The following is a 13,150-nucleotide window of genomic DNA, read 5'->3' on the forward strand; positions in this document are numbered from 1 at the left end:
CGGCAACAGCCTGCAATCAGACCAGGATTTAAATAAGCAGAGAGTTAGCAAAGGAAACACCCACTGCACAACACACCTGGTCCAAGTCCAAACCATTCCTGGCCACCAGAGGGAGCCTCCCAGCAGCCAAAACACAACTAACATTCACAACACCTCCCCCTTGGTGATCTCAGATGGGGCTGGTCATGGGATGTGACCCAGTCTTTAGAAAATTATGGTATTCCCAACTTTCAAGATGTTCTTTCCCTTAAAGGTCCCAGTTGGAAGATTTTGATGCCATATTTCCTATCATGATTTTACCTTTCCATCGATAGGAAATATATTGTCATCCATATGCCAAATTTGAAATTGGAGCTCCGGGGGGATACATTTGTCGCTTCTCAGCTTTTGGAATACACAGAGCTCAGGCTGTGTGTCCGCTATCCAGCAGATCTATCAGTTCAACAAAATGCTCACACTAGGAGGCCTACCTGAACACGGGTCAGATGGTAGAGTGCTAGCTCTTGTTGTATTACCAAACTATGAGACATGTTTTAATGAATTGGTCATATTTTACCATTACATTATGATACTCAACAACATTTAGACAACCTGTGAAATACTCGGAGAATACAGTCTGGTCAGATGAAACCAAACCTGAACTCTTTGCAGGCCATAATACAACCATGTTTGGAGGCCAAAAGGCAAAATCACCTAAAAACACCAACAGTGCAGTGTGGAGGTGGGAACATCATGGTGTAGGGCTGTTTTTCAACAGACGGCGCTGGCAAACTTCATATAGAATAAAGGACAAATGTACTGAGACATTCCTGATAAAAAATCTGCTGCCATCTACCAGAATGGTGAAGATGAAACAAGGAAGGACATTTCACAAGACAATGATCCCAAACACACGACCAAGAAAACTCTGCACTGGTTTCAGAGAGAGATAATAAATCTGCTAGAATGGGCAAGCCGATCACCGGAACTGAATCCAATAGAAAATGTATGGAAGGAACTAAAGCTCAGAGGTCATAGAAGGAGCCGGGACCTGCAAGATGTGAGGGGGGTGTGTGTGGAAGAGTGGACCAAAATCCCACCTGAGCAATGCAGGTGAGCAGTGTCTCCATTCAGGAGCTTCATCACCAACAAAGGAGAATTTACCAAGTATTAAATACATTTCAGTAACGTGTTCAATACTTTTTCCCTGTGTCATTTCTCATTATTACAAATCACATAATCTCTGGGCATCTGTGGTTCGATTCCTTTGCCTGAGTAGATTGGATGGGTTGTTACCGACATCTGGTGAGAAATTCATGACAATAGCACCTCTATAAATATATTTACTTAAAAAGGCGACATTTTCAATACTTATTTTACTCACTGTATGAGATATTGTGCTAAGGAATTTAAGAACAAGTGCACAGATGACAGCCCCTGGTGGGCAAAGCTGAGGGTCAGAGGAGCTGGCGGGCAAAGCTGAGGGTCAGGGGAGCTGGCGGGCAAAGCTGAGGGTCAGGGGAGCTGGCGGGCAAAGCTGAGGGTCAGAGGAGCTGGCAGGCAAAGCTGAGGGTCAGAGGAGCTGGCAGGCAAAGCTGAGGGTCAGAGGAGCTGGCGGGCAAAGCTGAGGGTCAGAGGAGCTGGCAGGCAAAGCTGAGGGTCAGAGGAGCTGGCAGGCAAAGCTGAGGGTCAGAGGAGCTGGCAGGCAAAGCTGAGGGTCAGAGGAGCTGGCAGGCAAAGCTGAGGGTCAGAGGAGCTGGCAGGCAAAGCTGAGGGTCAGAGGAGCTGGCGGGCAAAGCTGAGGGTCGGAGAAGCTGGCGGGCAAAGCTGAGGGTCGGAGAAGCTGGCGGGCAAAGCTGAGGGTTGGAGGAGCTGGCGGGCAAAGCTGAGGGTCAGGGGAGCTGGCAGGCAAAGCTGAGGGTCAGGGGAGCTGGTGGGCAAAGCTGAGGGTCGGAGAAGCTGGCGGGCAAAGCTGAGGGTCGGAGAAGCTGGCGGGCAAAGCTGAGGGTTGGAGAAGCTGGCGGGCAAAGCTGAGGGTCGGAGAAGCTGGCGGGCAAAGCTGAGGGTCGGAGAAGCTGGCGGGCAAAGCTGAGGGTTGGAGGAGCTGGCAGGCAAAGCTGAGCGTCAGAGGAGCTGGTGGGCAAAGCTGAGGGTCAGGGGAGCTGGTGGGCAAAGCTGAGCGTCAGAGGAGCTGGCGGGCAAAGCTGAGCGTCGGAGGAGTTGGCGGGCAAAGCTAAGGGTCGGAAGAGCTGGCAGGCAAAGCTGAGGGTCAGAGGAGCTGGCAGGCAAAGCTGAGGGTCGGAGGAGCTGGCAGGCAAAGCTGACAGTCAGAGGAGGTGGCGGGAAAAGCTGAGGGTCGAAGGAGCTGGAGGTCTTGATGGAGTTTTTTTAACTTTATTTTTTTTAATATATTCATTTTTTACTATATGTAATAAAAAACATTTGGCCACTGATTGTGCGGATTCTGCTACTCGGTCTCATTGTTATCGAAGGTAATGTCATGACAGTTGTTGGCAGTGATCACTTGTGAAACTAATCATCAGCGTCACTGTATCCATACCCCGGCACTGGGAGTGCGGCAGCGGAGAGGACACCGGATGATGGGGATTCTGCTCTGAAGATCTGAGATGCGGTAAAGTTGTATTTTATCTGCTTTAACTTGAAGTGTGATAAAAGATTCATTAAACTTTGCCTTGCTCCGTTCTCATGTGTTCCTGCAGGGGGAGAAGCTAATGATAAAGGGGTCTCACCGGCTGCCACTTTGTCCGTCATCTTCCAAAATGGTGGTTTGATTTCTTGAACTATATCTGTGGCTTGTGCTGGTATACACGGGCAAAGATCTGACATCAGAGACCTAAAGAATCAACAAACGATTGCTGCACTCTAAAGGATCATCAGTGCCCTAAAACACTCCTTAAAACGGTCCTACTAACCCCCCCCTCCAAGAAAAGAAATAGGAGGAGACAATGGAGGAGAGAATGGAGAAGAAAAAAAGTTTGAGAGCCAGAATAGGCAACAGAAGAAACAACAGAAAGGAGTGAAGGAAACAAGGAAAGAAATATGAGAAAGAAGAAGAAGAAAACGCAAGAGACAACGAAGACATCACAAGAGACAAAGAAGACATCACATGAGACAAAGGAGAAGACATCACAAGAGACAAAGAAGACATCACATGATACAAAGGAGAAGACAACGCAAGAGACAATGAAGACATCGCAAGAGACAAAGAAGGAGACATCACAAGAGACAAAGAAGGAGACATCACAAGAGACAAAGTAGAAGAAGACAACGCAAGAAACAAAGTAGAAGAAGACAACGCAAGAGACAAAGTAGAAGAAGACATCGCAAGAGACAAAGAAGAAGACATCGCAAGAGACAAAGAAGAAGACATCGCAAGAGACAAAGAAGAAGACATCGCAGGAGACAAAGAAGAAGACAACGCAAGAGACAAAGAAGAAGAAAATGCAAGAGACAAAGAAGAAGAAAACGCAAGAGACAAAGTAGAAGAAGACAACGCAAGAGACAAAGTAGAAGAAGACAACGCAAGAGACAAAGTAGAAGAAGACATCGCAAGAGACAAAGAAGAAGACATCGCAAGAGACAAAGAAGAAGACATCGCAAGAGACAAAGAAGAAGACATCGCAGGAGACAAAGAAGACAACGCAAGAGACAAAGAAGAAGACAACGCAAGAGACAAAGAAGAAGAAAACGCAAGAGACAAAGAAGAAGACATCGCAAGAGACAAAGAAGAAGACATCGCAAGAGACAAAGAAGAAGACATCGCAAGAGACAAAGAAGAAGACATCGCAAGAGACAAAGAAGAAGACATCGCAAGAGACAAAGAAGAAGACATCGCAAGAGACAAAGAAGAAGACATCGCAAGAGACAAAGAAGAAGACATCGCAAGAGACAAAGAAGAAGACAACGCAAGAGACAAAGAAGACAACGCAAGAGACAAAGAAGAAGACAACGCAAGAGACAAAGAAGAAGACAACGCAAGAGACAAAGAAGAAGAAAACGCAAGAGACAAAGAAGAAGAAAAACGCAAGAGACAAAGAAGAAGAAAACGCAAGAGACAAAGAAGAAGACATCGCAAGAGACAAAGTAGAAGAAAACGCAAGAGATAAAGAAGAAGAAAACGCAAGAGACAAAGAAGAAGACAACGCAAGAGACAAAGAAGAAGAAAACGCAAGAGGCAAAGAAGAAGACAACGCAAGAGACAAAGAAGAAGACATCGCAAGAGACAAAGTAGAAGACAACGCAAGAGACAAAGAAGAAGAAAACGCAAGAGACAAAGTAGAAGACAACGCAAGAGACAAAGAAGAAGACAACGCAAGAGACAAAGAAGAAGACAACGCAAGAGACAAAGAAGAAGACAACGCAAGAGACAAAGAAGAAGAAAACGCAAGAGACAAAGAAGAAGACAACGCAAGAGACAAAGAAGAAGAAAATGCAAGAGACAAAGAAGAAGAAAACGCAAGAGGCAAAGAAGAAGAAAACGCAAGAGACAAAGAAGAAGAAAACGCAAGAGACAAAGAAGAAGAAAACGCAAGAGACAAAGAAGAAGAAAACGCAAGAGACAAAGAAGAAGACAACGCAAGAGACAAAGAAGAAGAAAATGCAAGAGACAAAGAAGAAGACATCGCAAGAGACAAAGAAGAAGACAACGCAAGAGACAAAGAAGAAGACAACGCAAGAGACAGAAGAAGACATCGCAAGAGACAAAGAAGAAGACATCGCAAGAGACAAAGAAGAAGAAAACGCAAGAGGCAAAGAAGAAGAAAACGCAAGAGACAAAGAAGAAGAAAACGCAAGAGACAAAGAAGAAGAAAACGCAAGAGACAAAGAAGAACACAACGCAAGAGACACAGAAGAAGACATCGCAAGAGACAAAGAAGAAGAAAACGCAAGAGACAAAGAAGAAGAAAACGCAAGAGACAAAGAAGAAGAAAACGCAAGAGACAAAGAAGAAGAAAACGCAAGAGACAAAGAAGAACACAACGCAAGAGACACAGAAGAAGACATCGCAAGAGACAAAGAAGAAGACAACGCAAGAGACAAAGAAGAAGACAACGCAAGAGACAAAGAAGAAGACAACGCAAGAGACACAGAAGAAGACGACGCAAGAGACACAAAAGAAGACGACGCAAGAGACACAGAAGAAGACGACGCAGGAGACAAAGGAAAAAGATGAGGAAAGAATGGAAGTACAGGGAGAGCGGACAACAGAAGAGACCACGGGAGAGACAGGAGCCCACGAAAAAGATGGTGAGAGAATGGAAGTACAGAGAAAGATGACAACAGAAGAGACCTTGGAAGATACAGATGGGCAGAATGAGAAGCAGATGGAGGGTTGCTGTACTATCTCAGGGGTCTCGCAGCCTTAGACAATAGTGACCCTTACAATCTCACCCAGACATGATTCTTGGGGTCATCTCGGAGGCCAGCGCTGTATCTCGAAGGAGCGAGGCGTCCATCCCTGCAGGTAACGAGAAGGATTAGCAGGACTTCCAGCCATCACCGCATGTCTCCCGAATCCATAGCAGCCAGTGAAGACGACTCCAGAGATCCAAGAGATGTCACTCACCTGAGCTGTGGCGCAGCGCCGTCACCCACTGATGGAGCGACTCCAGGGTCGGAACACGAAAACGATATTCAGAACCATCCATTAACCTGTAGGAGACAAAATGCATACATCAGCCCCACCGTCACATACAGGGTGAGGGCTATATACAGGCTATATACTGCGATATCCGGGGGTGAGGGCAATATAAAGACTATATACTGTGATATCAGGGGGTGAGGGCAATATACAGGCTATATACTGTGATATCAGGGGGTGAGGGCAATATACAGGCTCTATACTGTGATATCAGGGGGTGAAGGCAATATACAGGCTATATACTGTGATATCAGGGGGTGAAGGCAATATACAGGCTATATACTGTGATATCAGGGGGTGAGGGCAATATACAGGCTCTATACTGTGATATCAGGGGGTGAAGGCAATATACAGGCTATATACCGTGATATCAGGGGGTGAGGGCAATATACAGGCTATATACTGTGATATCAAGGGGTGAGGGCAATATACAGGCTATATACTGTGATATCAGGGGGTGAAGGCAATATACAGGCTATATACTGTGATATCAGGGGGTGAAGGCAATATACAGGCTATATACCGTGATATTAGGGGGTGAAGGCAATATACAGGCTATATACTGTGATATCAGGGGGTGAGGGCAATATACAGGCTATATACTGTGATATCCGGGGGTGAGGGCAATATACAGGCTATATACTGTGATATTAGGGGGTGAAGGCAATATACAGGCAATATACTGTGATATCAGGGGGTGAGGGCAATATACAGGCTATATACTGTGATATCAGGGGGTGAGGGCAATATACAGGCTATATACTGTGATATCAGGGGGTGAGGGCAATATACAGACTATATACTGTGATATCCGGGGGTGAAGGCAATATACAGACTATATACTGTGATATCAGGGTGTGAGGGCAATATACAGGCTATATACTGTGATATCCGGGGGTGAGGGCAATATACAGGCTATATACTGTGATATCCGGGGGTGAGGGCAATATACAGGCTATATACTGTGATATCAGGGGGTGAGGGCAATATACAGGCTATATACTGTGATATTAGGGGGTGAAGGCAATATACAGGCTATATACTGTGATATCAGGGGGTGAGGGCAATATACAGACTATATACTGCGATATCCGGGGGTGAGGGCAATATACAGGCTATATACTGTGATATCCGGGGGTGAGGGCAATATACAGACTATATACTGCGATATCCGGGGGTGAGGGCAATATACAGACTATATACTGTGATATCCGGGGGTGAGGGCAATATACAGGCTATATACTGTGATATCCGGGGGTGAGGGCAATATACAGGCTATATACTGTGATATCCAGGGGTGAAGGCAATATACAGGCTATATACTGCGATATCCGGGGGTGAGGGCAATATACAGGCTATATACTGCGATATCCAGGGGTGAGGGCAATATACAGGCTATATACTGCGATATCAGGGGGTGAGGGCAATATACAGGCTATATACTGTGATATAGGGGGTGAGGGCAATGTACAGGCTATATACTGCGATATCAGGGGGTGAAGGCAATATACCGGCTATATACTGTGATATCCGGGGGTGAGGGCAATATACAGGCTATATACTGTGATATCAGGGGGTGAGGGCAATGTACAGGCTATATACTGTGATATCAGGGGGTGAGGGCAATATACAGGCTATATACTGTGATATCAGGGGGTGAGGGCAATATACAGGCTATATACTGTGATATAGGGGGTGAGGACAATATACAGGCTATATACTGTGATATCAGGGGGTGAGGGCAATATACAGGCTATATACTGTGATATAGGGGGTGAGGGCAATGTACAGGCTATATACTGTGATATCAGGGGGTGAGGGCAATATACAGGCTATATACTGTGATATCAGGGGGTGAGGGCAATATACAGGCTCTATACTGTGATATCAGGGGGTGAGGGCAATATACAGGCTATATACTGTGATATCAGGGGGTGAGGGCAATATACAGGCTATATACTGTGATATCAGGGGGTGAGGGCAATATACAGGCTATATACTGTGATATCAGGGGGTGAGGGCAATATACAGGCTATATACTGCGATATCCGGGGGTGAGGGCAATATACAGGCTATATACTGTGATATCAGGGGGTGAGGGCAATATACAGGCTATATCCTGTGATATCAGGGGGTGAGGGCAATATACAGGCTATATACTGTGATATAGGGGGTGAGGGCAATATACAGGCTATATCCTGTGATATAGGGGGTGAGGGCAATGTACAGGCTATATACTGTGATATCAGGGGGTGAAGGCAATATACAGGCTATATACTGTGATATCAGGGGGTGAGGGCAATATACAGGCTATATACTGTGATATCAGGGGGTGAGGGCAATATACAGGCTATATCCTGTGATATAGGGGGTGAGGGCAATGTACAGGCTATATACTGTGATATCAGGGGGTGAAGGCAATATACAGGCTATATACTGTGATATCAGGGGGTGAGGGCAATATACAGGCTATATACTGTGATATCAGGGGGTGAGGGCAATATACAGGCTATATACTGTGATATCAGGGGGTGAGGGCAATATACAGGCTATATACTGTGATATCCGGGGGTGAGGGCAATATACAGGCTATATACTGTGATATCAGGGGGTGAAGGCAATATACAGGCTATATACTGTGATATCAGGGGGTGAAGGCAATATACAGGCTATATACTGTGATATCCGGGGGTGAGGGCAATATACAGGCTATATACTGTGATATCAGGGGGTGAGGGCAATATACAGGCTATATACTGTGATATCCGGGGGTGAGGGCAATATACAGACTATATACTGTGATATCAGGGGGTGAGGGCAATATACAGGCTATATACTGTGATATCAGGGGGTGAGGGCAATATACAGGCTATATACTGTGATATCAGGGGGTGAGGGCAATATACAGGCTATATACTGTGATATAGGGGGTGAGGGCAATGTACAGGCTATATACTGTGATATCAGGGGGTGAGGGCAATATACAGGCTATATACTGTGATATCAGGGGGTGAGGGCAATATACAGGCTATTTACTGTGATATAGGGGGTGAGGGCAATATACAGGCTATATACTGTGATATCAGGGGGTGAGGGCAATATACAGGCTATATACTGTGATATCAGGGGGTGAGGGCAATATACAGGCTATATACTGTGATATCAGGGGGTGAGGGCAATATACAGGCTATATACTGTGATATCCGGGGGTGAGGGCAATATACAGGCTATATACTGTGATATCCGGGGGTGAGGGCAATATACAGGCTATATACTGTGATATAGGGGGTGAGGGCAATGTACAGGCTATATACTGTGATATCAGGGGGTGAGGGCAATATACAGGCTATATACTGTGATATCAGGGGGTGAGGGCAATATACAGGCTATTTACTGTGATATAGGGGGTGAGGGCAATATACAGGCTATATACTGTGATATCAGGGGGTGAGGGCAATATACAGGCTATATACTGTGATATCAGGGGGTGAGGGCAATATACAGGCTATATACTGTGATATCAGGGGGTGAGGGCAATATACAGGCAATATACTGCGATATCCGGGGGTGAGGGCAATATACAGGCTATATACTGTGATATCCGGGGGTGAGGGCAATATACAGGCTATATCCTGTGATATAGGGGGTGAGGGCAATGTACAGGCTATATACTGTGATATCAGGGGGTGAGGGCAATGTACAGGCTATATACTGTGATATCAGGGGGTGAAGGCAATATACAGGCTATATACTGTGATATCAGGGGGTGAAGGCAATATACAGGCTATATACTGTGATATAGGGGGTGAGGACAATATACAGGCTATATACTGTGATATCAGGGGGTGAGGGCAATATACAGGCTATATACTGTGATATAGGGGGTGAGGACAATATACAGGCTATATACTGTGATATTAGGGGGTGAGGGCAATATACAGGCTATATACTGTGATATCAGGGGGTGAGGGCAATATACAGGCTATATACTGTGATATCAGGGGGTGAGGGCAATATACAGGCTATATACTGTGATATCAGGGGGTGAGGGCAATATACAGGCTATATACTGTGATATCAGGGGGTGAGGGCAATATACAGGCTATATACTGTGATATCCGGGGGTGAGGGCAATATACAGGCTATATACTGTGATATCCGGGGGTGAGGGCAATATACAGGCTATATACTGTGATATCAGGGGGTGAGGGCAATATACAGGCTATATACTGTGATATCCGGGGGTGAGGGCAATATACAGGCTATATACTGTGATATCAGGGGGTGAGGGCAATATACAGGCTATATACTGTGATATCAGGGGGTGAAGGCAATATACAGGCTATATACTGTGATATCAGGGGGTGAGGGCAATATACAGGCTATATACTGTGATATAGGGGGTGAGGGCAATGTACAGGCTATATACTGTGATATCAGGGGGTGAGGGCAATATACAGGCTATATACTGTGATATCAGGGGGTGAGGGCAATATACAGGCTATATACTGTGATATAGGGGGTGAGGGCAATGTACAGGCTATATACTGTGATATCAGGGGGTGAGGGCAATATACAGGCTATATACTATGATATCAGGAGGTGAGGACAATATACAGGCTATATACTGTGATATCCGGGGGTGAGGGCAATATACAGGCTATATACTGTGATATCCGGGGGTGAAGGCAATATACAGGCTATATACTGTGATATCCGGGGGTGAAGGCAATATACAGGCTATATACTGTGATATCCGGGGGTGAAGGCAATATACAGGCTATATACTGTGATATCAGGGGGTGAGGGCAAAATACAGGCTATATACTGTGATATCCGGGGGTGAGGGCAATATACAGGCTATATACTGTGATATCAGGGGGTGAGGGCAAAATACAGGCTATATACTGTGATATCCGGGGGTGAGGGCAATATACAGGCTATATACTGTGATATCCGGGGGTGAGGGCAATATACAGGCTATATACTGTGATATCCGGGGGTGAGGGCAATATACAGGCTATATACTGTGATATAGGGGGTGAGGGCAATGTACAGGCTATATACTGTGATATCAGGGGGTGAAGGCAATATACAGGCTATATACTGTGATATCAGGGGGTGAGGGCAATATACAGGCTATATACTGTGATATCCGGGGGTGAGGGCAATATACAGGCAATATACTGTGATATCAGGGGGTGAGGGCAATATACAGGCTATATACTGTGATATCAGGGGGTGAGGGCAATATACAGGCTATATACTGTGATATCAGGGGGTGAGGGCAATATACAGGCTATATACTGTGATATAGGGGGTGAGGGCAATATACAGGCTATATACTGTGATATCCGGGGGTGAGGGCAATATACAGGCTATATACTGTGATATCCGGGGGTGAGGGCAATATACAGGCTATATACTGTGATATCCGGGGGTGAGGGCAATATACAGGCTATATACTGTGATATCAGGGGGTGAGGGCAAAATACAGGCTATATACTGTGATATCCGGGGGTGAGGGCAAAATACAGGCTATATACTGTGATATCCGGGGGTGAGGGCAAAATACAGGCTATATACTGTGATATCAGGGGGTGAGGGCAAAATACAGGCTATATACTGTGATATCCGGGGGTGAGGGCAATATACAGGCCTATATACTGTGATATGGGGGTGAGGGCAATATACATGAAAATGGCTAGAAGGTTGGAGGAGTGTTTAAACTAGGAATGGGGGGCGAGGGTATTCACTTTATAGAAGGGGAATGTAGTGCAGATAGTGACCAGGGCACAAGTAATGAAATTGGGGGTGGTACGGGGGGAAGGGTTAGGACAGTTAATACAGTAAGCAGGAATACAGGTACAGAGTCATACGTAACGTGCATGTACACTAATGCCCGAAGCCTCACAAATAAGGTGGAGGAATTAGAATTAATATTGTTGGAAGAAAATTATGATATAGTGGGGATATCAGAGACATGGCTGGATGAGAGCTATGACTGGGCTGTTAATTTACAGGGTTATAGCCTATTCAGGAATGACCGTACAAATAAGCGAGGGGGAGGTGTGTGTCTATATGTAACATCATCCTTAAAACCCATCCTGCGTGACAACATATGTGAGGGTACTGAGAATGTAGAGTCCCTATGGGTGGAGATAAGGGGGGGGGAATGAATAATAAAATACTGATAGGGGTGTGTTATAAGACGCCGAATATTATGGAAGAGGTAGAGAATCTCCTCATAAAGCAAATTGATAAAGCAGCGAGTCTCGGAGAGGTAATTATTATGGGGGACTTTAACTATCCTGATATAAATTGGGGAACAGAAACTTGCAGTTCCAGCAAAGGAAATAGATTTTTGATAACAATGAAAGATAATTACCTTTCACAAATGGTCCAGGACCCCACAAGAGGGGGAGCACTACTAGACCTTGTACTAACCAATAGGCCAGACCGCATATCAAATATACAAGTTGGGGGTTACTTGGGGAATAGTGATCACAAAATAATAAGTTTTCATGTATTCTTTAGTAAGATGTCTAGTAGAGGGGCTGCAAGGACACTAAACTTCAGGAAAGCAAATTTTAAACGGTTGAGAGATGATCTTAGTGCAATAAACTGGGATGATGTACTAAGTAATAAAAGTACACAAAGCAAATGGGAGACTTTTATGAGCATCCTGAATAGGGCTTGTGCAGAAAATATACCCTATGGGAACAAACATGCTAGAAATAGGAGGAAACCCCTATGGCTAAATAGAGCTGTAAGGGAAGCAATAAAAGAAAAACAGAAAGCCTTAAAAGAATTAAAGAGGGTAGGTAGTGATGAGGCATTATATAATTATAGAAAATTATATAAAATATGTAAAAAGCAAATTAAGTTAGCTAAGTTTGAGACAGAGAGACTCATTGCGAGAGAAAGTAAAAATAATCCTAAAATATTCTTTAACTACATAAACAGTAAAAAACTGAAAAGCGATAGTGTTGGCCCCCTTAAAAATAGTCTTGGTGAAATGGTGGAAGGGGATGAGGGTAAAGCCAACCTGCTGAATGACTTTTTTTCTACGGTTTTTATACAAGAAAATGCCATGGCAGATGACATGACCAGTGATGCCATAAATTCACCCTTGAGTATTACCTGCTTAACCCAGCAGGAAGTACGCCGCCGCCTCGAAATCACTAAGGTTGACAAATCTCCGGGCCCGGATGGCATACACCCCAGAGTACTACAGGAATTGAGTTCTGTGATAGATAGACCATTATTTTTAATCTTCTCAGATTCCTTAATAACAGGGTCGGTACCGCAGGACTGGCGCATAGCAAATGTGGTGCCAATATTCAAAAAGGGGACAAAAACTGAGCCGGGAAATTATAGGCCGGTAAGTTTAACCTCTACGGTTGGTAAAATCCTTGAGGGTTTCTTGAGAGATGCTATACTGGAGTATCTCAAGAAAAATAACCTTATGACAGAGTATCAACATGGGTTTATGAGGGATCGATCCTG

At 44.9% G+C, this 13,150-nt stretch overlaps 1 protein-coding gene across 2 annotated transcripts in view; it reads right to left on the reverse strand.

The window, feature by feature from the left end:
* The window catches only part of LOC142295868 (uncharacterized), a 108,564-nt gene that overhangs the window by 14,023 nt on the left and 81,391 nt on the right, over positions 1-13,150 (reverse strand). For both annotated transcript variants that reach the window (XM_075338963.1, XM_075338962.1), the window contains 3 exons: positions 5,567-5,652; positions 5,392-5,458; positions 2,730-2,833 (listed from right to left, as the gene is read on the reverse strand). In XM_075338963.1, the coding sequence (XP_075195078.1) occupies positions 2,730-2,833; positions 5,392-5,458; positions 5,567-5,652 (257 nt within the window). The remainder of the gene's footprint in view (positions 1-2,729; positions 2,834-5,391; positions 5,459-5,566; positions 5,653-13,150) is intronic.

Source organism: Anomaloglossus baeobatrachus, chromosome 3 (genome assembly GCF_048569485.1).
Source record: "Anomaloglossus baeobatrachus isolate aAnoBae1 chromosome 3, aAnoBae1.hap1, whole genome shotgun sequence".
NCBI classification, from domain to species: Eukaryota; Metazoa; Chordata; class Amphibia; order Anura; family Aromobatidae; genus Anomaloglossus; species Anomaloglossus baeobatrachus.